General features: G+C 35.4%; 1 protein-coding gene across 8 annotated transcripts in view; it reads right to left on the reverse strand.

Annotated features, from left to right (window-relative positions):
* DBE1 (debranching enzyme 1) overlaps positions 1-27599 on the reverse strand; it is a 360131-nt gene that overhangs the window by 299681 nt on the left and 32851 nt on the right. For 5 of the 8 annotated variants that reach the window (XM_089815520.1, XM_089815521.1, XM_089815517.1 and 2 more), the window contains one exon: positions 2480-2818. The exons of the other annotated variants lie outside the window; for them this stretch is intronic. In XM_089815520.1, the coding sequence (XP_089671646.1) occupies positions 2480-2818 (339 nt within the window). The remainder of the gene's footprint in view (positions 1-2479; positions 2819-27599) is intronic. 8 annotated transcript variants of the gene reach the window in all.

Raw genomic sequence — 27599 nt, forward strand, 5'->3', positions numbered from 1 at the left:
TGTTACTAAAAGAGCCAAGTATAAAAATGTACGGAAGCCATGATAACAAGAGAGCCTTACTCAAATTGGAGTGATCAGTCGTAACGTAATTCAACAACATATACAGGCAACTGTTTTGAGTGGCAATTAAAATCAAAAGCAGCGTATGTGTCATATTAAGTATGTGGATATGTGTCATATCCAGTCAGCATATGAAAGAAAAATGTTATGAATTTAAACAGGAAAGATTTAGCATCGGAATATAGTAATATCATACACAGCAATCATACACAGTGACCTTTCATGGACCACGATGTAGACAAGCTCATCAATCATCACCGTATTGCACAAATGAAAGAAAATATTTGAGATATTTGTGTCACCATCGGATTGGATATTTTATAAACAGAAGAACTGGACCAAAGACTATTCATGACAAACGCCTTTATGCACGAACTGAACAAAGCGATGAAACATTTTACATAGGGATAGATATATGTGTCAACGGAATTTTATTGGAACAGCAACTAAAGGCCGCAAATGGGGAAAAATATTTCTGCTGTGAACACAACCACAGAATACAGTAATAGTCAAACCAGATAGCAGCAATATATATACATAGAGCAATATGAATGCAGCATCTATTATTAAAATTATGCATACAGGGTCAGCAGAGGAACAGAAAACATTTGTATATTACATAAGACAAATTCAGTAAAGAGATATCATGCCTATATTGTAAAATGAAGCTATTTGACAGCACTAAATAATATGACTATATACAGGAACAATAACAACAGGGATTAAAAAAAGGAGACGACGAAATCATTGAGGAAATCCAAGGGAAAGGTCAAACAGCGATTAAATAATGAAATAATAATAAACAGTAATCTTATAGACATATAACTCAGAGCGAATAGCCATGGAAGAAGCCATCTGTTTTCAGCATAAAGGAAATCTCCATAATAGCAGCATATAAGAGCATTATTATTATTATTAAGAGATACAATGGACTAAATGTTTTTCCCAAACTAAAGATCTTTGACAAAGGAGAAAAGGGGGGTTTATAAGAAATTATATAACTAGCAATAATTATCTTAATTGAAAAGGTGCATATTAAGTAAAAGAAATAATGTCTTCAAAAAGGCATGTCTCTTACTGAAAGGAATATAAATAAGAGATATTTTTTTAAGAGAAAATTAGTGGAAGAGAAGAAGTGTGGACTAAGAAAAAATGGAGTAAAAGAAAAAGAAGAGGAAGTTAGTAGTTAGAGGTTGAGGAGAAAAATAAAAGAAAATTAAATAAAATACTTATATATATTCAGATTTTTAATGTAATATATATACATATAAAGAGAGTAAAGTAAAAGTGTAAATGAAAGATATTTAATAATCGGATTTTTATCTGATACATAAATATATATTTTGTGTAAGGATATATAAGGAAGAGTGAGAGGTAGAGTAAAGTGATATTGGCCAACTTAAGGAAGAAAGCAGAGTATATAGATTAAGACGAAGATAAGAAGCGAAAGGGGTGCAATAAAAGTATCCATCATCAGTTAAGTAAGAAACAGTGCAAAGGTGGAGAGAGTTTGTGCAGTGGGTTGATGCTCACAAAGATGACAGTGGGGAGTTGGTGTTTCCAGTAGGTCAGAGCATGCGAAGTGTGCGAGTTGGAGCCTACAAATCATTGTAAAAAAACAAATTTATATAAAGCAATTATTTGCCGTGGATTTCTCCTGCATTGGGTTTCCACATTAATCTTGTGTTATTGTGTTCATGTGCATAATTATTTATTTCGGTATTTGAAGTTATTGTTTAGATAAAGTTTTAAATTGACAAAGTTGTTATTATACTGGTTCACCCCCCGGCCCCCTCAGTATAATCGTGTGCTCTACACTTTGACATCAATGTTAATAAATCCAACAATCTCCTCTATTAACTCTGACATTAGTGACAAGAACGAATTCTGTAGACATCAATGATATTATTTCCAACAGAACTCACCATATGCAACAACTAATATAAAAGAACATAATTATTTAGGAGAAAGGTAGAAAGCATGTATTCTAATGTCCAAAAGTTTTCAATAAGACTGTTGCTGTGAACCACACTTTAAACAAATGAAATGTTGACTTTATCAATCACGGCAGTATGATTATGTTTTTAGTCTTGAATCTCCAAATACTGGTTCTGTTAAAATCTAGATTTAAGCAAACAAAAACCAGATTATAATTCAATGTAAATCTCCAAAAGCTTATTCTAATTGTCTACAGGTGAAATTAAAAGAACTTTGTTTCTGTTCATATATGCAAACAGCACTTGCACATCATACTAACTATCATTGAAATTTTAGAGGCAATTCTTGTTCAAATAACTTGAATGATTATCCTTATTAAATGCCCAACCAAAGAGAATATTATTCGTTTCCTTCTGCATTTATATGTTATTGCATTCATAAGACAAAACAAGGAAATGCAGCTCTGTTGAAAAAGTGGCACCTGTCCTCCAGCATCTGCATGAAAGAGGTACACAGATTCAATCAAACTTGAGGAGCTTCTTCCATATTTCTCCAATTTGCTTTTCTCCTTTTTTACAGAAGATTTGTGATCGAGAAAAGTGTACATGTAATCGTCAACTTCTGAAGACTCCCTTTGAATGCTAAAGATCTTTAATTGTTCCCTTCTATAGCTGCTACTGTAATTGTATATTGGCTCCTCCTTCGAAATAAATGATATAAAACTCCGACTGTTCTTCAAGGTAATCCATGGATTTTGGAAAGATCGTTTAAAGGGCACATGAAACACATTCCAGGAATTTCCCAAGGTGAAATTAGGAAGCTGCAGACATAGGACAACAGAATGGATTCACAATTTCTCATGTACATGAATGGATCTTACTGCGAATTCATCTCACCTTGAAACTAAATAAAAATATATATCACTAGGATTATGTACTTCCTATGAAAGTCCTCAGAATGAAAACAATACTCTAATCCTTGTTAATTGGCTAATATTGTATTAAACAGATGATAAATTCTCAAAAATGTCAGATTTCTGTATAAACTTGTGCATGTTTACTGCATGACCCAAATTTTCAAGTTATTATATGGTAATTTCTCATCCTTATTTTCTCCAATGGCCTTCGAAAAATGAAATAATAACTGGACTGATTGCATGCAGGTACATCCAATCAACTTGCAATTCAAACATAATGCATAGTGAGCCTACAAAGGAGCTGAAGTCTTAGGTGTTAAAAATGATAAAGAGCATAAATGGAATGTTTAAGGCTCAAATGAGAAGAATTAGATGGTAAGGTTTCCATGGATCCAGAGCAGGACAACCACAAGTTATAAGCATGAAGTGTAGAAAAAGAGAAACCAAAGGAAGTTTGTGAGCTGACAATGTAAGATCTTGAAATAGTTATCAAGACTTGCTTAGAGGAACAAACTCCAGGTCAAAAAAGGGATTCCCCAATTCATGAGCTAGGGCATGTTGGGGAGGCCACCACAAGTCCTTGATGAACACTCACTTTAATCCTATCATCATCATTCACAAGTATAAGAATAGAATATTTCTAGTAATGATTGGTGACATTATCGACATCAAAACAATCTTCAGTTTTAATTGCTGTTATATAACTGATCAGATTATGTCAATCAGACAAAACACATTCATGTGAAATTGGTGGACCTGATATGTCTTGGATCTCTACAAGCAGAATGGTAGTTTTGCAGACTACGATCTATGTTCTCAACAAACAATAGATTTCTTTTTAGCAGAAATACATAGGTGAATGTCTGAATATGAATAAGGCGCTGTTCTATTTTAATACAGATTTTAAGAACATTGCCATTAATCTGAGCATAAATGTTTCAATTCAAATCATGAAGTAGTTAACAGAAAGCTTCAACGAACAGTTGGCAGGGGATTTTGATTGAAATACTGATGGCACAGATTTTATTGACTCTCAACAGTCCACTTTCAATGTAAACTCTCAGGTCATCTCGAGGTGCATACAATTTTTGTTGCCCCTCACAGTTTTCTCCAGATTTTTTCATTAATGAGTTGCAAACTCCACACACGCAAGGTCCTCCATAGGCAGCCACGTCCAATCATGGTCTTTTCAGTGTGCTTGCATCTTCTGGGTCTTCCCCCCTTCCTTTCATGCCAGCTTGCAATGAGGTCAAGCATCCTTCCTTGACTCGTGAGGTATCGAGTCTCTCTGATCTTCCCTCCAATTTGGTTTCTACCTCTTGTCCTTCCCTGGTCCTCGGTTCTCTTGAGAATTGTCCCTCTCGTAATGATGATTGTCATATCCAACCGACTCCTCCTAGGGCTAACACTCTTAAGGACTAGGAAAATAAGTTGGTCGTCAACCTATTGCGAGCTATCTTAGACCCTCTGGCCTTTAATTTCCTAAAAAGGGGGTTTGGCTCTGCCCTAGCTCCTAGCGTCATCCCGCACATTGACTTTCTGAAAGGAATAGAGAATAAGGTGTGTTCTCTTCCTTTACATGTTGCCGAGGAAATTAAGCAAGATTGCTTGGTGGTCCTTGGGCGAGCTAAACCAACCAAAAAGAGCTTACCCAAGGATGAAATTGTGGCTTTCAACAAATTGATTGATAATAATGATCTCATTATTTCTAAAGCCAACAAGGGTAATGCCATAGTCATCTTGGATAAGCAGGATTATGTTACTAAAACGTGCGCTCTCCTCTCAGGCCCTAGTAGCTACAAAATCCTCCCCCACAACCCTTCTCCCAAGGTTCTTAAATGTGTCAAATCTATTGTAGCTAGCTCCTCCTTTGAAGATTCCATCCAAAGAAGTGACTCTGTAGATCTATGGTGTCACCAAAATTCACAAAGAGGGTGTCCCGCTTAGGCCCATTGTGGACACCATAGGCTCTCTAACATACAAGCTCGCTAACTACCTATCCAAGCTCATCTCTCCTCCTGTTGGCCGCTCGGACTCCATCAAAGATTCTTCCCATTTTGTCCAATTTATTAGGGATGCTAAGATAGACAATAATTATATCTTAGTAAATCTTCACATTGTCTCTCTTTTCACCATAGTCCCCATTAGTGATGTTATAGAACTTGTTAGTCACAAGGTGAGCACTAAAATTGCATTCTGAGTTGTTGAATTGTGCCTTACATCTACTTTTTTCTCCTTCCAAGGTGTAATTTATGAGCAAGTTGATGGCATAGCTATGGGCTCCCCCCTTTCGCCCATCATAGCTAACCTTTTCATGGAGAACTTTAAAGATGTGACTCTTCTCTCCTCTCCTCCCAAGCCAAAGTGATGGAAGTGATATGTTGATAATACCAATGTGTGTTGGCCCCATGGTTGGGACAAGCTTGACGAATTCTTGTCCTACCTCAACAACATTTCCCCTTTGATCACTTTCACCATGGAGCTTGAAACCAACAGCCAACTCCCATTCTTGGATGTGTTACTTTCTGGGAAACCTAATGCCCCCCTAGGGTCGACGGGTCTTCCGTAAAGCCACCTGCACCAACCTTTACCTCAACTTTTTTTCACATCACCACCCTTGCCAAGAAATGGGCACCCTCAAAACTCTTACCCTCAAAGCCTTTCGCATTACCAAGAGCTTGATCATCTTTGTCACATCTTTAGGCTTAATGGTTATTACAATAAGCAAATATCTTGAGCCATCAACCAAGCTCATGTGCGGTTCCTCTTTGATTCCATCCATCCTCCTTATGTTGACCCCCCCAGTGTGACCTTGCCTTACATTGATGGCCTCTCTCATAGACTTTCTAAAATCTTGGCCATAAAAGGCATTCGTTGTGCTTTCAGACCCCTCTACATGGTTAAAAACGATGTCCCTCCAATCAAGGACCCTAGGGATATCCTCTCTGAAACAGGAGTGTACTAAGTGTCTTGCTCTTGTAGTACCCCTTATAAAGGGAAATAGGTCACTCCTTTTCCACTAGAATCAAGAAGCATGATGTTGATATTAAGCATGATCGAGTGGTCAAATCTGCACTTGCAGAACACTCCCTATCCACTAAGCACATCTTTCTACAAAGTACCAAAATTATATCTAACAACAACTTTTTCAAAAGAAAGCTTAAAGAGGCCATTGCTATCAACTTCCACCCACTCAAACTAAATCGTGATTATTGGTGGAGTCTGAGCATGTCCTAGCGACCCTTGATTTCTAGCATCAGTCACTCTAGTCAACCCCTCCTTGACCCACTTTGCCCCCCCTTCCCCTAACCCCCGCCCCCTTTCTCCTCGTGTTCTTGTCTTTCTAGTTTGCGCCATTGTTTGCCCCAGTTCCCCCATCCCCCAACCTCTTTTCCTTGGTTTATAGCCTCCTCCTCCCTTGGGGTTTGTCCTAGCTAATACCCAAGGCTCTCCTTTCCCTTCTATGTTGCTCTGTTTGTACTTCATCCCTTCGTCCCCCTCCCTCTCCTTTGGATCTTATTCTCTTTCACCTATGTCGGGTTGCATGTCTTAAGTCCCTTCCTTTGGTGTTTCCACCTTTCCCTTGAATTCATGTTGTAGTCATTTCATATTGCATATGTAATATTTCTCTTTTATAGACAATTAGATCAGTGTTCTGAAATTGAGCAAATAACAGTTTGCTAATAAGTTTACCAGAACATTTACATATACGAATACAACCCAAGAATATAAATAATTTATTAGCTCATGCATACAATAGAAAACATATATATGCAGCTATCAGTAGCAGTAGATCCAGCGGTCGGCACTGTAGACTATTATTTTTACAAAAAGAATTAGTCTGCTCCACCATCTGGCTGCGGTACTCAGCAGAAATAAACCAATCATTGCGGGTACAATGGCAGATCTATGGGACCAGGTTCTAGCCCCCTACCCTACAATTCTATGGACCCCCTGCATAATATATCTATATATGGTGCCTAAAGCCCATAGAATTCTAGGGTATATATGTTTGCTACTGTATACATGGGCTAATAACTTATTTATACTCTTGGGTTATATTTGTATATGTATGTGTAAATGTTCTGGTAAACTTTTTAGCAAACTATATTTACTCAATTTCAGAACATTGATCTGATTGTCTTGTCTTGCAGGCATCGGCAATCACCATGCAAATATAATATTCAGACTTCAGATAAAATTTTGAAGATGATGCTTATCTTTCTTCTGATATTTGAAGGCAGAGATAGTACTATTTATTGTTCTTTGATGGAGCTATCTCTTGCAATCTCATTCGTAAATATAACCCTATGAAAGGGTGGCCATGCCTAATCAAATAAAGAGGCATGACGGTTCATCATAATTAGTTTCCAAGAGCCCCGATAATAATTGGGTGTTAACAGTTTGACTAGGTTTAACACAAATCCAATTAGTGTTTGTTATGTTAACAAATTAAGATCAATCTACAAGGCAATGAATATATATATATGTACAATGCTTGATCAATTTGCACAATTTCGGGAGATAATAGAAGGTTTCATACTTGTCAAATCTATGCACAGTCAAATCGTTGACGAAAAGGGTAGTTAATTGGATCATAAATATGATTGTGTATGTATACATGTATAACAGTTAACAAAGTGAGCTGGTATACATGTATGAGCTGGTATACATGTATGCATACATAGTTATCAGTTTCACATCCTTCCATACTGACCAGAGCTATCATATTTAACACTACCTCTTAACCAGGGAAGACAACAAGGTATGAATAGGTTTCAATATCACCTAGTAGGTGATATCAAGTAGTGTAGGAAATATCAAGTCAGTATGATACTTGTATATCCTAGGAAATATCAAGTCAATATGCACTAACACCACATCGCATGATGTCTGCCATAACATGTCATGGCATGTCCACGACAATACGTCACATAATGTCCACCATGATTATCTCACTAAGACCAAATTGATCTACAACAGATATCAAGTCAGCATGATATCAATCAATTAGTCTAAGAGATATTAACTATCAAGACATTCTATGAATATCAAGTCAGCATGATATTCATCATGATAGTAGACATTGTAAAGTCACCTTACCATGTTGAATACAAGTGCACATTATCGGAAAGATCGTCACCTTTTAGTAGTATACACAGGTGAGGCCCATAAAGTCATAGAAACACACATATGACAAATAAATTCACACATTAAACATCTTTTAAAATATTTATTAGTACAAGTAGAACAGATTTTGAGATTTAGTCTCAATGAATTACTTTTCAACCATACCAAGTTTCTTTCTGAAGTGCTCCACTTTAACTCTGGAGAGAGGCTTGGTAAGGATATTTGTTGATTGATCATTTGTACAAATATATTCCAATTGAATCGCTTTCCTTTCAACCATATCCCTCATGTAGTGATAAGGAATCTCTATATGCTTGGATCGATCATGGAAAATAGGATTAACTAAGAGCTTGATGCAACTTTGATTGTCGCAATGAATAGTAGTAGGTTCCAAGAACTTTTCAAATAGTCCCACAATCAATTTTTGAAGCCATATTGCTTCTCTAGCTGCCATGGTGACTGCAATGTATTCTGCTTTAGTAGAACTTTGTGGTACGAAAGACTGCTTCCTACTTATCCAAGAGATCATGGCAAATCCCAAACTAAAACAACTTCCAAATGTGCTCTTTCGATCAGTCGCACTTCTGGCCCAATCTGAATTTGATTATCCATGTAAGCCTAGATCAACATTCTTATATTTGAGCCCATAACCAATTATACCCTGCAGGTACCTCAAGATGTGTTTAGCAACAAAAAGGTGTATTTCTCATGGTTCACACATAAACTGACTCAAGGCATTCACTACATGGCAAATGTCAGGTCGCATGTTAACCAAGTACATCGGGGATCCAATAATTTGTCTATAGAGGGTAGGATCTGCAAATCTGTGTAAGTTTGTTTCCATGGGTGTAGACATTGGCCTATAGTTTAGCATTCCAAATCTTTTCAAAATGTCATCAGTATATTTTCCTTGATTTAGAAGGATACCATCAAGTTTATGCCAAACTTCCAATCCTAGAAAGTAGTGTAGTATACCCAAATCCTTCATATCAAATTCTAAAGCCAAATCTTTCTCGCATTGAGCAATGAGATGATTTTCTCTTGTAATCAGCAGGTCATCAACTTATAGAATTAGTAGTAACATGTCACCTTTAATAACTTTTAAGTAGAGATTTGGATCAGCTTCATTCTTAGAGAAACCTAGCCCCATAAGGTATATGTCAATTCTCTCGTACCAAGCTCTAGGAGCCTGTTTGAGTCCATATAGGGCTTTATCAATTTGCATGCATGGGATGCTGCATCATGACTCAGAAAAACGTTAGGTTGTTCTAGATAGACTTCCTCTTCAATAGTCTCATCCAGAATGTTATCTTTACATCCATCTAGTGTATCTTCCAGCCCTTAACTATAGCAATGGCTATAACTACTCTAACAACGTATATCTAACAACCGGTGCAAATGTCTCCTCGTAATCAATTCCCTCCTTTTGTGAGAAACCTCTTGCAACAAAACATGCCTTATGTTTCTCTATACTATCGTCTACAACATGTTTAATTTTGAAGAGCCATTTAGAGGAGACAATAGAGTTCCCTTTGGTCTAGGTAATATATCATGGCATCTTTCCATAATTGGTGTTTAAGAGCTTCAGTTTCACTAGTAGGTGCTCAATTTATAATCCTACTCATTAGTGCCACATAATTTGATAATATATTAGGCCTCTTACTCTCTCTAAAAGTATCTTTAGGTGCAGTGAAGTTTTCTGCTTGATCAACAACCTTTCTAGCCCAAAGTGGTTGTTTCCTTTTGTTAACATTATAATTTTGCTCCCTCTAAATTTCAGGATTAGTATGGTTTTCATTAGGGTTTTTTTAAGGTTGCTCCCTCTTATGCTCAAAAGTAGGTTCTTCCTCCATGTTCTCAGGTGCTTCTCAGCTCTACTTGGCCTTGATCAGGTAGGTATATCCTATAGCCTTTAGAAGTTTCACTATAACCTACAAAAAATCCTCTTCTCCCAGAAGGTTCTAATTTTGTCCTTTTCTCTTTAGATACATGTATGTATACAGGACACTCAAATATCTTAAGATGGCTTATATCAAGTTTTATCCCGGTAAAGCCCTATTCTAGTGTTTTATTATCAAGATGTGAGTGAAATCTATTTTGTATGTAGACAGTTGTTCTTGAAGCTTCTACCCAAAATGAAGTATCAAGATTTTGGTCATACATCATTGACTTTGCAGCTTCCACAATGGTTTTTTTTTTTTTTGCACTCAGCTACCCCATTTTGTTGAGGATTATAGGGTACAATGAACTCCCTCTTCATCTCAGCATTAATACAAAATTCTTTAAAAATTTCTGAAGTGAATTCTTTTCCATTGTCACTTCTTTGGTTTTAACTTTCTTTTCAGATGAGTTTTTTGTTAGGGCCTTGAATTCTTTGAATTTCTTAAGGATCCCCTCTGGCTCTTTGCAAATCAGGAAGTAGATCTAGGTCTTTCTGGAGAAATCATCCACAAAAATTACATGGTATAGAGACACTCCCATTGATGGCATTGACATAGGTCCACACAAGTCTAAGTGGACTAATTCCAATACATTTTCAGTTTTGCGTAAACTATTTTGGAAGGATCCTTTAGTGTTTTTTCCTAAAGCACGCCCCTTACATGTCCCATTATGGATTGCATTTAGTTTGGGAAGTCCTATCACTGATTTTTCCATAGATGTTAGGGCTTGAAAATGTATATGCCCTAATCTTTTGTGTTAGATTTCATTGGAGTTGTGTTTCATGAATGAGTGCTTGTTTTGGCTCAGAGCAAAGTTTGTATGTATAGTTATCCATGTCTTACACCTATTGTTTTAGCATTCTTAAAAGTAGCATTCTTTGGCCATGACAAGACTTTTCCATTCATAAAAGTGACCTTATATCCATTATCTTCTAGGGCAGATATAGATAGTAGGTTTCTTTTTATTCCTGATACAAATAATATATCTTGAAGTTGAATAGTGATGCCCGAATCTAATTTGATCTACCAGTCCCCACTCCTTTAACAAGATGTGTGGAGTCATTTCCAATGGTTAACTCTTCCTCAATTTCTTCAACCATAGTATCTAGATGTTCTCAGAATTCGGTAGTCTGTCTAAATGACCCACTATCGATCACCCAAGTATTGACTTTATTTGATACATGATTTGATAGTGTTGAATAGAATAGAAACTTCTTAGGATCCTCTTTTGTATTTGTTTTTCTGACTTTAGCATAGGATGCTGTAATGTCCCCTTTTTTTGGGACATTAAAAACTGATAGGCCAATCCAATATATGACCTTTGAGGACTTAATACAGGATTATTAAGTCAATTTAATTAAAGGAGAGTGAATAAAAGATGAGTTGGCATGAGGGCCACAAACAAGGAACAAAAGTTGAAGAGTCACGGGTTGGGTCTTTAAAAGCAAGAGAAGCTCATTTCTTTATGCTTGGTTTATGATTCAAATTTCAATTTCTCTCTTGAGAGAGTATTGTGGAAAGCTTCAACTTTCATCTAGCTTGAGGACATAGACCCTCGTGCCAGTAGACAATAGACGCAAACCCATTGTCCATAAAGACATCACACTAGCTGTCTCACATGTGCTTATAGGTTCTTTTCTTAGTATTCCAATCTGGCTATAAAATTGTGTTTGGATTGGATTTTGATCGTTAGTTATTTTATTGCTGATGTATAATGCAATAACATATTTTAAGGTATTTTACGAGAATCTACTGGTTTATATTGTCGATTTTATAATGCATCTTCATATATTTATGTTCGTAAAATTATTTTGAAATAAAATCGGGCGAAATATCTATTGGGGATATTTCAGTGGTATTAGAGTATCGACCCTGCTATCCTGTTGGTATAATCAAATATTTCATCAAAAACATTTTTAAGAAAGGGTATACGAGAGCATACCCTACCAGCCTAGGTGTTTTAGTGATGACAGAAGTGTCAATCTATTGAGCAGATTAGTATTTTGTAATGTTTCAAGATCATTTCTAAAATCATAAAATGTCATCTTTCTTAGGGTGGAAGAGGAATTCCAACTTTGAATATTATCTAGGTCTCAGTTTTATCTAACATTCGCAAAAAAATTTAGGATTACTATCATTATTCAACACAACCTCTTCTTTTGGCACATTAATGGCATAAGATTAAGTCACATTTTGCAAGCTCTTATTTAAAAGAGAATACGATCAAGATGTGCAAAGAATCAACATCAGATTAGTCCATTACTCAATGGTGTTTTTATGAGAATGTTGAGCTATTAGTTATTGGGTGCTTCCTGCGTGTTTTAGTAACTATTAGACTAGTAGTAGATGGTAAAAATCTTAACACAATCGAATCCAGAAACATACTAGTACAACTATTAGACTGTTTAATTCTGAGGACAAAGCTGTGGGAAAAATATACTTTTGAACTAGATTTTGCAATCGAGACCATTTTGATTAGTTTTTGAATGGAGGAAACAAGTGATTCTAATCACCTTGACTAACCAGCCTAAGATGAAAGCTCCAAGCCCTACCGTTGGTCGATACTTCAAGGCTACTTGATAGGAGTGAGTTTGGCACTACATTTCTAGCGTGTGGAACAAGATTGCAGGTGGGAATGAGGAGTTTGGGTAGAGAGGCAGGAATATACGTGAAGTCATTCTGACACAAGTTTCTCATGCATAGGAAGCACATGGCTGGTTGAGTCGATAGATTATGCACATGTAGTAATACAGGATCTTGGTGTTAGCATGATTGGTGCATTGCAGATGTGGGGAATCAATGAGCACTTTCACAGTTCTAGACGTATTGTGCATATCAAACTAGCGCAACAGCTTGGTGGAGCAGTTTCCTCGAGATTGATATGGGACCTTGGTATTAGATTGTGGACTCATGATTGCTTGAGGACAAGCAATCTAGGGAGGGGAGGACTACAATGTCCCCTTTTTTTGGGACATTAAAAATTGATAGGCCAATCCAATATATGACTTTTGAGGACTTAATACAAGATTATTAAGTCAATTTTAATTAAAGGAGAGTGAAGAAGAGATGAATTGGCATGAGGGGCATGGACAAGGATAGAGAAGCTAAAGAGTCATAGGTTGGGTCTTTATAAGAAGGAGAAGCTCATTTCTTTATGCTTGGTTTATGATTCAAATTTCAATTTCTATCTTGAGAGAGTATTGTGGAAAGCTTCAACTTTCGTCCAGCTTGAGGACGTAAACCCTCATGCCGGTAGACAGTGGACGCAAACCCATTGTCCGTGGAGATGTCACACCAGGTGTCTCACATGTGCTTACAAGTTTTTTTCTTAGTATTCCAATCTGCAGTAAAATTGTGTTTAGGATTGGATTTTGATTGCTAGTTATTCTATTATTGATGTATAATGCAATAGCATATTCTAAGGTATTTTATGAGAATCTATTGGTTTATATTGTCGGTTAATAATGCATCTTCATATGCTTATGTTCGGAAAATTATCTTGAGATAAAATCGAGCGAAATATCCATCAGGGATATTGCATATGCTTATTTCTTATGTCTATCAAGGCATTTGGCAGCATAATGTCCATGTTCATTACATCTAAAACATTGGACTTGGGAAGCATCTCTCCTTTCCATGCCCTTTCCATTTAAATTTATCTTCCTTTTGAAGTTCTTCTTCTTCCCTTTCTCATGATGTTTGGCATTCAGAACATCAAGGTCTTCATTTATGGATTTTTGTTTTATTCCTTTTGGTAACTGCCTAGCTGCTTCTTGCAGACAATTGGACCTTAGGCAGTCTAACTTTGGGAGTTTTGACCTTGCACTTATGCCTTGTTTGAATGATTCCCATGAGTTGGTTAGTCTGCTCAGGGCTATTAGGGATAATTCTTTGCTTTCTATCTCATACCCAATATTTGATAGTACACCCCTTATTTCTATTATTCTCATGAAATAGGCAATCACAGATTCTCCTTTATTCATACTTATGTGATTCAATTGTGTCTTGAGTGCAAGAATTCCACCTATATTATTTATCTCAAAGGTGCTCTCTAGAGATTTTAACATGAGGTATGCAGTTCTCTGCTTTGCCAGTATAGGTACTACGTGGTCTCTCACAGAATCCACTATCAGTTTCATAGCTTTCTTGTAATTTTCAATCCATTGGGATTTTTCTTGCCCATCCTTAGGTTTTGTCCTTTTATATTTTACAAATCTACTTTGTTCTCATCCAATATCATCCTAATTTTTAATTTCCACACTATGAAGTTGTTGGGACCCTCAAGGTGATCCTCAAATCTGATTGGATTTGTCATTCTGAGTGATGTAAGTGTGACAAAACTTTATCAATGTATGTAGTACGAATTCTCAAGTGTACCTTTAATCTTCCTAACTTGGCTTTGATACCATGTAAATGTAGCAAACTGTTATTTACTCAATTTCAGAACACTGGTCTGATTGTCTTGTCTTGCAAGTATCAGCAATCACTGTGCAAATATAATATTCACACTTGAGATGATATTCTGAAGATGAAGCTTATCTTTCTTCTAATATCCGAAGGCAGAGATAGCACTATTTATTGTTTTTCGAAGGTGCTATCTCTTGCAATCTCATTCATATATATAACCCTATGAACAGGTGGTCATGCCTAATCAAATAAGGAGGCATGATGGTTCATCATAATTAGTTTCCAAGAGCCCCGATAATAATCAATTGTTAACAGTTTGACTAGGTTTAACACAAATCCAATCAGTGTTTGTTATCTTAACAAATCAAGATCCATCTATAAGGCAATGAATATATATATATGAATAATGTTTGATCAATTTGCATGATTTCAAGAGATAATCGAAGGTTTCATACTTGTCAAAGATATGTGTTGTCCTGCATTTTGTCACCACAAAATCTAGGTTATAGTATGAAACTTTTCCAAATTAGTTTCGCATTTCGCTGAGTTTAAGTCATTATTTAATTGGTTAGTATTGATCAACCAATCAGTACCAATTGATATAATGGACTCTTTTACTGAAAGCTTTCATCAGGCCCTTTTGGTTTTTCTATTTGTTGAGCCTATGCTTGATTTTTGAGGCCTTCATCGTCCTTTTCTTTGCTTTTGAGTGTGTGTTTTTTAGTTTTTAGTCCTTTGGTTTTGCTCAAGTCATGGCTTTTGGTTTTCCCTTCAATTTGATCTATCTTAGGGCTTAATCGGAGTTGGCAATCAAAAGACATGACCATTTTAGTGCCCAAAAAGTGGGCCCTTTTTATGCAATAACACGAATTAAAAATATCATGTTATATTTTTAATTTGTCATTCACTTTTTGAAAAATATAACCTAGTTTCACTTAATATTATATTTTCTAATTACTTTATCAATTAAACTTTCACTTAAAGTAACTATAGTGCACTTTATGTTATATTTTTTAGTTGAGTTTATTTTTTTATTTTTCACTTAAGTGACTATATTAACTATATCGTTCAATTTAATTTTTAACATTTAAATCAAATGCTCTAATAAATATTACTTATTAAATGATATTTAAATGTTATATTGATAATATGATGTGTAAATATAATTTATGTCCCATTTGAGTAATATTTTAATGAATTTAAATTGACATGTGCTAATTAAATCACTTAAAAGTCATCAAAAGTGGACCTTTTTCATGTCTTTACATGTAAAATCCATCAAAAGTGGACCTTTTGATGCCTTTGCATACAAGCTCACTTGAAATGTGCAATGACATCAAAAAGGTCAGCTTTATAACTTAAATATGTCATTGCACCAAAAAGTTGAGTTTTCACTTAAAACATGCATCCACATCAAAAAGGTGAGTTTTGCATCTTAGCATGTTTTTAAAATATGCATTGACCATAAAAAGGTGTGTTTTGCATGAAATCTCATGTTCTTGCTCTTCTAAAACATGTTTTTGGAGAAAACACGTGTAAAGAACTCTCAAGAACCCGCTTTTGAAGATTTTGATTGATTTCCTTCATGGTTTTTCTTGAAATCTTCTCCAATAGGGTCGTTTTTGCCAATCTATGGGTTTTCAAACAATGAATGTGGATTTTTCTTGCTAAAAAACGTTATTTTTAACTACTTTCAAGGGCATATTTTTTAGAAAATCACCAAAAATCTTCATTTTGGCTCACGTTTTGGCAAGAGGAGGAATCGATTTGGCATGTTTGGTGATTTGCATTGCATCTTGACTCATGTTTTGGTGTTTAGAAGTCAAAATGTTTTTGTTTCATGCCTTTTATGAATCACTTTTTTGCTAAAAATGCCGAGAAAATTGGGGTTTTTATCCACTTTTATGTGTTTTTAAGTCACCTTTTTGCATTTGGATCCATGTATTGCTATTTGGGGAAGTTGTTTTTGCATTCACAAGTCAAAAATGACTCAAAAACATGCATTTTTGGGCCACGTTTTTGCAAAAACGGCCCAGATTTTTGCATTAAAAAGTCACGTTTTTGTTCAAAAAACTCAAAAAATGACATTTCCAGCCCATACCTTTGATCCAGAGGGGTTATTTTTGAGTTTTAATGCATGTTATTGTCTTTGGAGACCATGTATTTGGCATTTTCATGTCAAATTCGACCATTCATTTCTCATTAATATTTGTTGAATGCAAGTATAGAAAAAGTCAAATTATTGTTTGAGAATCTGAATTTGGAGGAGAATTGGTCTTCAAATTCTATAATTATTGCTATCTTAGCTCGTAACCTCCAAGTGGACATTTTCAAACTTGCTCATTAATTCATGCTTATCTTGCTATTTTCATGCATATTATGGCTTGTTATTGCACACTTGTCCATATATATACCATGAAAAGTGCATTTTGCCTTTAAAAATGATGAAAACAACTTGTTTGTTGACAAAAAAAAATGGCAAGTAGAGCAGATAACGAAAAAGTGAAAAATACGAACTTTGCAAATGAAGGCAAACAACAAAGAGGTCGAAAATGGCAACTTAAAAAGTTAGGGTTTTCGGCAAATTGTATAGAATATCCATTACTGGAATCCCGAAACCCTAGCAAGAAACAGAATAAGGTGAAGAAAATCTCTGATCTCCATCCACCCTTCGATAATCACCCGGCAAATTTTAACTACGTTGTAAAAATAATGAATCTATTTTCATTCTTGGATGAGACATATGATCTAGAACTACATTATAAGCAACGAAATAATTACAAATCAGGGGCCATCTCAGTAGAGAATCTAGCAAATAGTGCAAGGAGGACAAGGCGTCAAACATTGATAATTGTTGTCAAGTTTTCACATCATCGCCCCAAAACTTTTGGGGACCCCCTTTTTTGGGCAAGCCTTGGCAATTTTCGCAGATTTTGGCAATTTTCTCGGTCGCCTTAGTGCATTTTTCGGAGTTGTCCAAAAGTTTTTGATTTGAAATTTTTACATTTTGGACGCCTTTGGGCCAGGAGGGATGTGGTTGGATTTATTTTTTCACCCGGTGTTAACTTGATTTTTCAGAGCATGTAATTTTATCCTTAGGCCAAACAAATTTCGAAGACAACATTTTTTCCGATGGTTAGAACAAATATTCGGCAGGATAAATTTGCAAAATTTTGGACTTAGATGGATTTTGGACATTGGATATAATTGTATAGACTTGAACATTTTCAAAATGAGATCTTTTAGATATAATTGTTTTGGAAAATCTTGAATTTTTTGGTGAAAAAGGAAATTTTTGATAGTGAAATTGAAAATGGAAAATCAATTTTGGATGTTAAAAGGATTTATTTTGGTTAAAATTAAAATTGCATTGCAAAATTGAAAGTGGATTAAATTGCAAAATCTCATTAAATTGGTTGAAATATTGCTTAGGAGATTTTTAAATGTTAGAGGAAATTGGTAAATTGGAATTGAAAATTGATTTTTGGCTTGCTAAATTCAATTTCAATGATATTTTAATTGCCAAAACGTCGTTAAATGAAAATTTTGGCATCTTCTAGGCTTTCCTTGTTTTATTTTGCAATTTTTTATCACAACCGGCAATTAAATGGGCTAATTTCACTTTGAACGAAGTAATTTTAGCATGGCATTTAAATCTAGGCCGTTAATAAAGATGCTAATTTAATTTTGCTCTCCTCTAGAGCAAGTCGGTCAGCTAGAAGGACAAGGAAATTTTGGTATAAGAGGGGTTTCCCCCTCTCTCATTCCCTCATTCCATCTTCCTCCTCCTCATGTGTTGAACAATTTCTCTCTAAAAGGGCAACTTGCAGATTTAAGCAATTTTTGGGCAGATTTTTCCTTGCTTCGTGGCATTTTTCTTCTTCCTTCTTGGGTGAATTTCTCCCTTAGGCGATTTTTTGAGGGCAGATCTGAATTTTTCTTGCTAGGACAATTTTGTTGACGACTGATTTTCTTTCCGAAGGCTGGGATTTCAATTTCTAGATTTGGGCGATTTTGTTGGTGAAGAGGCTATGTGATCCAAGGGCTTGATTTTGGCAAATGTGGGCAATTTCAAGGAAGTCAAAATTCTGATTTCTGCTAGGGCATCATTATTTGCAAGGAGGCTTGAAATATTGAAATCTAATCTAAAATTGAAGAGGGCCTAATTATTGGTAAAGACAAAATTAAGGTAAAATTTTATTCATTTTAGAGGTGAAGATTGGTTTAACGGTGGATTCCACTTCTTGTTCTTGCTTGGTTTGTTTCTCTTATATTCTTCTTGCATTCATCATCCACCACTTCATCATCCCATTGATAGGTTGAAGTTTGGAGAGATATGTGTAAATTTCGTGATAGGACACTTGGCGAGGCAGAAATGCCGTAAACCACTCTAGGTTGAAGTTGGGAGATATAAGTGTGGTTCATCCTAAGGTAACAATGAGGCGGAAATAAGTGGTAGTCCCACCCCTAGGTTGAAGGTTGGAGATTGATAAGTGTAGAGAGGACATGGTGAGGCAAAAATAAGCTAGATTCCATCAATAGAAAGAAGGTTGGAGATTGATAAATATGGTCCATATTATTTAGAATGAAGGGACAAAAATAAGTGTTTAGAATGGTAGATGTTAGTGCAAGCAAGAACACAAAGGGAACGAATACCAAAAAAGACAAAGAAGACTTGGTGCCTAAGACCACCTTCTTCTCGAAAGTGAGGCGAATAAGTGATACCAATATCGGTACAATGAACATGATATAGTTAAAGGATAGATTGAAGGAAGGACAATCCCCCATGGCAAAGAAGATCTACAAAAGTGGAATTGTGCATGCAACGGCTTTCCCTCCTACCTTGCCTTGTCCAGAGTTGGTAATGGAGTGTGCATTCTGATTTGATATTGTTACCAAGTCCATCATTTTTTATGAAGGGAAGAGAGTGTTAGCCAACATCAATGGACAGGTGGTCGAAGAAGCATTTAATATCCCCAATACAAAAGCATGACAATGGTAATGATGGATCAGGCGGTCAAGTCGTTTCAGGATAATCAGGAGGCTTTCTTCATTCACCTAAAGCAAAATTGGTTGCACGAAGGCAAAAAGGGAGTTACCAAATCATCAAGGCTCACCATGTCAAATTTCAAATCAGAGTATGACGATCTCATTGTGCTTCTCAGCCGGACCATGGGTTTAGCTCAAGGTATGTAGTTCGAGAACTGGATATATTATTTTATTGATGAAATTGAAAATGGAAAGAGAAGATTTGATTGGGCTAAGATTATAAGCGAGAATTTAGAGTTGCAACTTAGGACAATGCAAAATCAAAAGCAATTCTATATGGAGTCCTACCTCTTTATTTGATTTAGAGGCGGTGAAAATTGAAAAGTGAATCTCAAGGAAGAGCAAATTTGGAGGAAGTGATTTGAAAATATTTGAGGCTAGAGACCAAAGGGATAATTCAAGTGGACAAGAGGAGAATGTCAATGAGATAGAATTTAGATCAAGATTGGATAAGTTGGGGAAGGTTGCCATCAAGAAGAAACATTTGGGCACCCTTGCCTCTCTTAATGCCTTTATCAGATACGCGAAATAATATGAGAAGGATCATGAGAAAACATTGCAAGCAACGAGCAACATGATGAATTCAGCTGAGCTCAAGATGAAACATACACTTTGCCCTCCCATGAAGGAAGTCAATGACAAGCTAGCCAAGTTCATTGCTTTGGCTAAAAAGATGAAAGGGGTAGAACTATATTAGATCATTTGATGTAAGCCCAAGTGGCAAATTCTCTTTCTTATTGGGTAGGATAGGTGTCTGATTCTGATTGGCTACCATTTTAGTGCCTTTTCATTGGTTGCCTCTTTCCCTTTTTTTGTTGGTCCATTGATGAGGTGGCGTCTTCTCATTGGCCAATGGGGTGGCAACCCTAATTAGGGTTTTTAGGATCCAATTTGGATCTTTGGTTTTGCTTCTTAATCTCTACCGTTGGTTTTAATTTTGGACCCCTATATAAGGCCATTTGCTCTCATTTGTAAAGGGTCGAAGAAAATTGTTGCTTAAGATAATACCAAAATTGCCTCTCTTTATTATTGTTGTGACTTGCATGGTAATTAAGAACATTTGGTGTTATTGCATGGTTTCTACTTTCAATAGTTAGAATTAGATTTCCTTTGAAGCTATTAAAGTAGATTTCATTTTGAGAAGGTTGTTAAGTAAGAGTAGATGGATAGTTGCATGGTGATATTAGTGAATGTTTAATAGGGATCTATAACTGGGCCACTAGCATCTTAGCGGCTTGTTGGGAAGCCTTGCGTAGTAAACTAGTCTTTTTCCTTTGAATCATTGCATCTATGGAGGTAGAGCCACTAGTTAGCTTTCATCAGATTTGATCTCTGTCCATTTGCTAATCTTTCCATTCATAGGAGTAGAATAGCAAGTAGTTGAGTAGTGGGATTTCATTCTACGAAAGTTAGGAAGGTAAAAATCATTAGAACATTATCACCCCCTCCATCATCACTACCATCAACATTATCTGGCGCTCGTATATTTTACAAACCCACCATCATCATCATCTGGGATTCTTAAAAAAATCGAAGCTTGTATAGTGGAGACCTTAAATACTCATCTAACGAAAACCCTGAAAGAGGAAGGATCATTTTCAAGCTGGGATGGATTAAAGAAAAAGAACTAGAAAATCCTAATTAACCCTCCACTTATTTACAAAATGAAGAACAAAGAAGCAAGGAAGAACTACACATGGATTCCTCCACCGCTGGTGTGGACCAAGTTAAATTTTGACGGAGCCTCAAGAGGTAACCCCGGTACTGTTGGAATCGGATGTATCATTAATAATGTGTTGGGCAAGTGGATTGCTAGAAGGGAAAAACCCATAGATACTACAACTAACAACCTCGCAGAACTAGAAGCTCTACAAGGTCTCCAAATTTGCCTAGATTTAGGTTTATCAAAGATTATTATTGAAGGAGATTCTCAGATTGTCCTTAATGCCATTAGAAAAAGATCTACGCCAAATTGGGTCCTAAATTCAAAACTAGAAGAAGTTCTTAATAATCTGGATCGTTTTACAGATACTCAAATCCTTACATACTTTTCGGGAAGGTAACAAAAAGGCAGATCAGCTGGCTAATAAGGGTGCTGATGGCAAAGATTTTTTAATTTTTAATGATTAATAGTTTTTATAGGAACCTCGGGTACATAAGTATAGCTCTTATATTTAATCTTAAGCAAACTAATCGGGAATAAAAAGCAGCTCCAATTATAACTGGATATTTCAACTAAATTAGCCCAGTAGAACAATTCAGGTAATTAGGATTCGAATAAATAACATCTCCATCTCTAGTTTATCCACTTAGCCCAGGTTAACGAGTCTTAAAAAACTTATAGATATGTATTTCTTTATGTATAAATATGTAATCTCAATCTATACAGCAAACACAGGGGCAAACGGAGAATTATTAGTGCGGTTCTTAAAAACAAATAGATTTAAGATATAGTTTAAAATTAGAATATAGAAAGGATCCCTAAATACAATGCAATGTCTCAACTTCTACACATAGGAGGTAGGATTCGCAAATTATTATAAGAGCACTTTGATGGATAGAAGCCGAGTATTAATAAGGTACTAATCATTTCTAGGATGTGGTGTTATATTGCCATCCTAAAACAGCTCACTCTATATATTTCTCCCCCATTTTTCCCATCATGTGGTGACACTAGGATCTATTAAGCATCATCACAATCCAGCGTCATGTGGGTGGCATCAGCTGTTGACGTCACTAATCTAGGTTGTTCTAGATCCTTCGACTGTAGATTGTTAGTATCCTATTTATAATTATTAATTTCTCCTTCTCTATCAGTCTGAGCTAGTTTAAACCCTAAGATGGATACTAATATCAGTTTATTCGATGCTTCAAAGGTACGGACCATGACATTTCGAGGCAATGTGAAAACCGAGAGATGGAACCGACTGCTGAAACCAGTGGATGATATGAATAGGACTGCGGTGAGCTGTGTCATTGGAGAAGGTATTTTCAACTACGATTTCTCTTAGCAAACTAACAGTGACGTTATAGGTGCATTCATAGGTTGTTGGCTAGAGTCAAGGTAGAGAAGTGGGCTATGATCAGACTTTGCTATAACGCCTTTGACCCAGTTTGGTGTGTGGGTCTGGAAGAAGCTATAAAGAACCCTGATAAAAAACTTAGGATCCCTCTTCCAGAAATGTATATGGTGCACCCACCTAGTAGTTTTGATTTGGCCGTTGTAATTAGCTGCACCTCTCTGGTCATCCAAGAGAATGTGGCTTTTTATAAGGAATGGCCAAAAATGGAGGCCAGCATCCATCTTCTTATCCAGTGGAGAGGGATTATAGAAGATAGCAGCAAGGTTTGGCTCAAAAATTATCTCGACATCTTTAAGTCTTATATCCATCCAAGTGTGGAGCTCAACAACCTAGAGGCATTGGAAATCTGCATGCCTAACATGGAAAAATCAAGCAAGGAAAAGAGTGCCTTTGAATTCCTGCCAAATTCCCAAACAAAGAATCCCAAGGACATTGCAAAGATTATCATGGTATATTGGAAATAGGAGCCTGATTTGGAGGACTTATACATGCTAGTGCAGTTTGGTTGTTAAGTGTTTGTATTCCAAAAATTTGGTTGGGGGTTTCCCCTGTTTTGTCTCCCCTTCCCTGTTCTCGGCCTTTTGAGTCAGTTTTGCCCTTTTAGGTCTTTGTCCCCTCCCTTTTAGCCTTGTAGGCTCTGTTTTCAAGATTTTTTGAGTAATTATCATATATGTAACTTAGTTTCTTATTTCAGATCAGAACAATATATAGTAAGTTCTGATTTTAGTCTTTGCAATTTCTGAAAGTTAATGTTAGGATCTTGTATATAGGAAGATATGTATATATTCCTGGTTCCTACTTCAGAAGGTGGCCTGTAAGCACAGTTTTAATGTATATAAGCTCAGGCACTCCCTTATCCAAAAACGACTATATGTAAATTCATGTTATCATAAATATATATGAATGCTATATCTATATCAGTTTGCTGTGATTAACTTTTGCATTTTATCTCCTTCGAACAGTGATGCTTGTTAGGATTTAAATGGATAAGGAAAAATAACATTCTAATAGAATTTGCTAAATTAAGCCGGGTCTTGTTTTTTCTATTTAGCTGCGACAGAGGAAGTGTTTTCAGTATACCATGTTACAAACTAAATATGAAAGTAAACTGAGTAGATGTGGAGAAACCAATTCATTATGGTTCGATGTAATAGAATATTGTACATAGCAACTCTCTGAGGCAACTCTAAAAAGAACAAAATCACAATATGCTATTTAAAGATGACATTAAAGTAACTAGTAAGGTCAAGAGTCTAATTTATGCATGCAATTACTGATCAATAAAATTTCAGTTAACCTCAGGTAAATTAAGACTTCTAGATATATACTTGGCTAAGCAGGACTTAGAATTTTGATAATGATTTTTATATAGATTAAAGAATGCTAGGGTCAAGCTTGTATTTTTAGTGATTATTATTTGAATTGAGAGAAATCAGCCTATATCTTGGACTGACTCCAGTAATGACTGTGCAAAGAATTTCATGAATACCCGGCCTGGAATCAAAGGATCTCTTAATGAAAGATTTTTAACTAATAGTACTAATGCTCAGTTTAAGTTATACTATTGATCAGCAGGTTTGAAAGGCGCTCTTATTCTATGCAAAATTTAAAAAGAGGTATCTTTGAACTTTGAAGTATATAAAGATCTGGTCGAATCAGTCACTCTTTCCTCGGATAAGAACTAGCAAAGAACGGTATAGGGATTACTCAAGATTACAAAACTGAGAAAAGGACTCTAGTCTTTCTTTTTGTATTTAAATGAATTTTGAATAATGGCAACTAGGGTATGCCTCTTTTAATTATGTAAAAATAAAAAACTACAGTCCTGAGCAAGACTGGAGGTTTTCTTCTCCGTTCTTTCCTACCAGTGCCCATTTGAATGCAAATACTTTGTTGTTTTATTATTAATTTTATTATAATCAAGGCTTTGGTCATTTACTGATCAAAAAAAAAAAAAAACTTGCTTGTTAACATGTTTGAGTTTAAGACCAAAGGTATGTGTTTGTTTTGTGCTTGTTTTTCATTGTTTGCTTATTTGATTTTCGATTTTTCTTCATTTTGGAGAAGTTGCAAGTTCTTTCCCAATAACTTGGTCATGTTTCACTTCACTCCACCTTCCATTTCATACGAGAGCATCATCACATTCCATTTCCATCTTTCATGTCACAACACTTGTCATCTCATTTGTCAAATGCAATTACATGTTTTTCATCTCATTCATCATCCGTAGGTGCATATAATCTCATTCTCCATTTCCATTTTCACTCATCTCACTTTCCACACCCAATCACATGTCATGATTACACGAAAAGTCTTTTACATTTAATTGTATCTTGAAAGCCCATTTTTACTAAAAGTCACTTTTAAAAGGTCAAAAAATGTCACGTGCATGTATTCCCATGTACTTGGACTTACACCTTTCCTCAAAGACGTTTATAAAAGTTCACTTCGCCTCAAGGCACATTGCGTTCATTCCTTCCATATGCACTTACACCTCCATGAGCAAATACATGTCATTTCATTTCCTTTGTCATTATGCATTTTATCTCATCCTTCATATGCACTTACATGTAAGCTCATTCTCCATCCGCATTCGCATGTCATCTCATTTTATATTCCTCATTAGATATCGCATTTAAATAGAATTCACTTTGTGTAATGACATCCAAAGAACCCATTTTTGACTAAAGGTCACACTTTTAAAGTCAAAAGTTGTCATTTACACGCATTCCCATGCACCAAGCACTTTACTTCAAAAAAAAAGTTAAAGATGCTGATGGAAAGTTGTTTCAAGTTTACATTCAGACACCATCAAGAAGGTTTTCAAAGTGTCAGAGAATCTAGAATGTGTCAATCTACAAAGGAGAATTCACGACAACTTGAACAAGAAAAGTTTGATCACATTAAGATTTCACATGACAACGGACAATTCATCAAAGAGAATCAAAGGCTATCAAAAGACGCAACACCATGATTATCAAGGTGAATGCAGTGGCACAAAATACAGGAACTCCCAATCATGTGACCATTCGGGATAGCATCACCAAGTGCAAGGGCTTTTAGGATAATCCCTAGGATTGTTTCAATTCTCTTCTGTCTTTCTTCTTCTTCTTTCATGTTTATAATTGAAGAGGACGTATTACACGAAAATTTGTAATTACATGTAATGCAAGTTGCATGTAACCTAATAATTTCTCTTTTAGTTAGACAAGGTCAAAGTTGGTTGAGTTGGTCCCACCTTTTCCTCCATCTTTTTCTCAACTCCTTTGCCTATATTAAAGAATGCCCCCTCATTGTAAAAATCATCTTTTGTTGTATGCAAGAAAGCTCTGCCAAACTTGTGCAAGCATAACTTTGATTGTGTAGTACAAATTTAGAAGAAAAGTGAATAAAAGAAGCAATTGGATTGGAAGCTTTGACTAGAAACAATTGTGATAGGGCAAATTAGAAGCTTTGACTATATTTTGTGCCTATTGTCTTTGATTCATGTTATTATTGTGTGTTCAACAATACAACATAGTGATTTAAGAAGCAATCAGAGTCGAAGCTTTGACTAGGAGCGATTGTGGTAATATATAGACAACAAGCTTTGACTGTAGCTTGTATTGTTGTCTCAAATTCACGAAAGATGGTTAGAATTTCCCTACTTCTAGAAGTCTTTGTGCCCAAATGGTAGAGTTTTTTCTCATAGAATAAAGTAGAAATCATCTACTTCGGGAAGTCTTTGTGTCTTTGTGCCCCAATGGTAGTGAATTTTCTTATAAATTAAGTAAACAGAACTTAAAGCCAAACTGGTATGCTATCAATCAGCCTTTCAGTTGGTGTTGGTTTATTGGTATCACCATTTCTAACTACTAGATAGAAGTGTAATTAGAGATTTCATCTTGCCCATTACTTGTTCCAAGGGTAAGTGGATTCTTTCCTGAAGGTTAAGAGGAGAGAATATTGGTAACACCCCTTACAATATCTCTCAACTTCTTGCTTACCTTGAGTTGATCCAAGGAACAGTGAGAAGGGGGAGCCTTCCCTTTAAGGTAGGAGAGCCTCTGTCTCACACAGTGTAGCTAGTCATCCTATTTTGTGACTGGATTTTACCCAAAACTATCGGTTGCACAATATCCACCCAACAATATGCACAGTCAGATTGTTGCTGGAAAGGGTCGTTAATTAGATCATAAATATGATTGTGTATGTATACATCTATAACAGTTCACTTCTGATATACATGTATACATCAATTTCACATCCTTCCATACTGACCAACGTTATCATATTTAACAATATAAATATACTTCTAAATTAGTTCTTGCACTTGCACTCTTCTTCATCTTGCTTTTATTGTTATTTTTGTGAATTGTTTTGTGTTCACTCTTTATCTTTCTCACTTTGTTTATTTTACCGTTGGCTTTTATTTTTGAATTTTACTGTTTACCTCAGCTTTATGTCTTTATTTGTGTTTTCTTTTTTAAGTTGTCTTGTGTGTTTACATTTTACACTTGGATTCTTCATCTTAATGTTTATTTTTCCTTGCGTTTGCGTGTGTGTGTATTCTTATTCTACTATAATGCAATTAATTAGTTTTATATATAGATATATAACTAATTTGATTATATTACCATAGTATTATATACAGGGAATATAATTTTGTTGGTTATATATACAACCAACTTATTGATTATATTACTATAGTATTATATACAGGGAATATAATTTTGTTGGTTATATATACAACCAACTTATTTTAAAATACTATAGTAATAGTAATATAATTAATTAGTTTGAGATATATACTAATCAGTTAGTATATTATTATTTATGTAGTAAATAATTAATTAGTTATGACAGTAATATTATCAACTAATTAAGTACTTTGCCATAGTATTATGTCATAGAATGTAATTTAGTTAGCTATATATAACCAACCAATTATATTCTATACATATATTACTATTGGTTTTTTATTTATTAGCTTTACTTCATTAGCATTTTTAATTATTTATTTAGTCCTTATATGTGTGTGTGTGTGTTTTTTTCTTTCTTAGTTCTGTCTCTTTTATTTTGTTTTCTTATGGGTTT

Source organism: Cupressus sempervirens, chromosome 2, assembly GCF_028749045.1.
Source record: "Cupressus sempervirens isolate cs-2001-9-10 chromosome 2, ASM2874904v1, whole genome shotgun sequence".
In the NCBI taxonomy this organism is placed as follows: domain Eukaryota; kingdom Viridiplantae; phylum Streptophyta; class Pinopsida; order Cupressales; family Cupressaceae; genus Cupressus; species Cupressus sempervirens.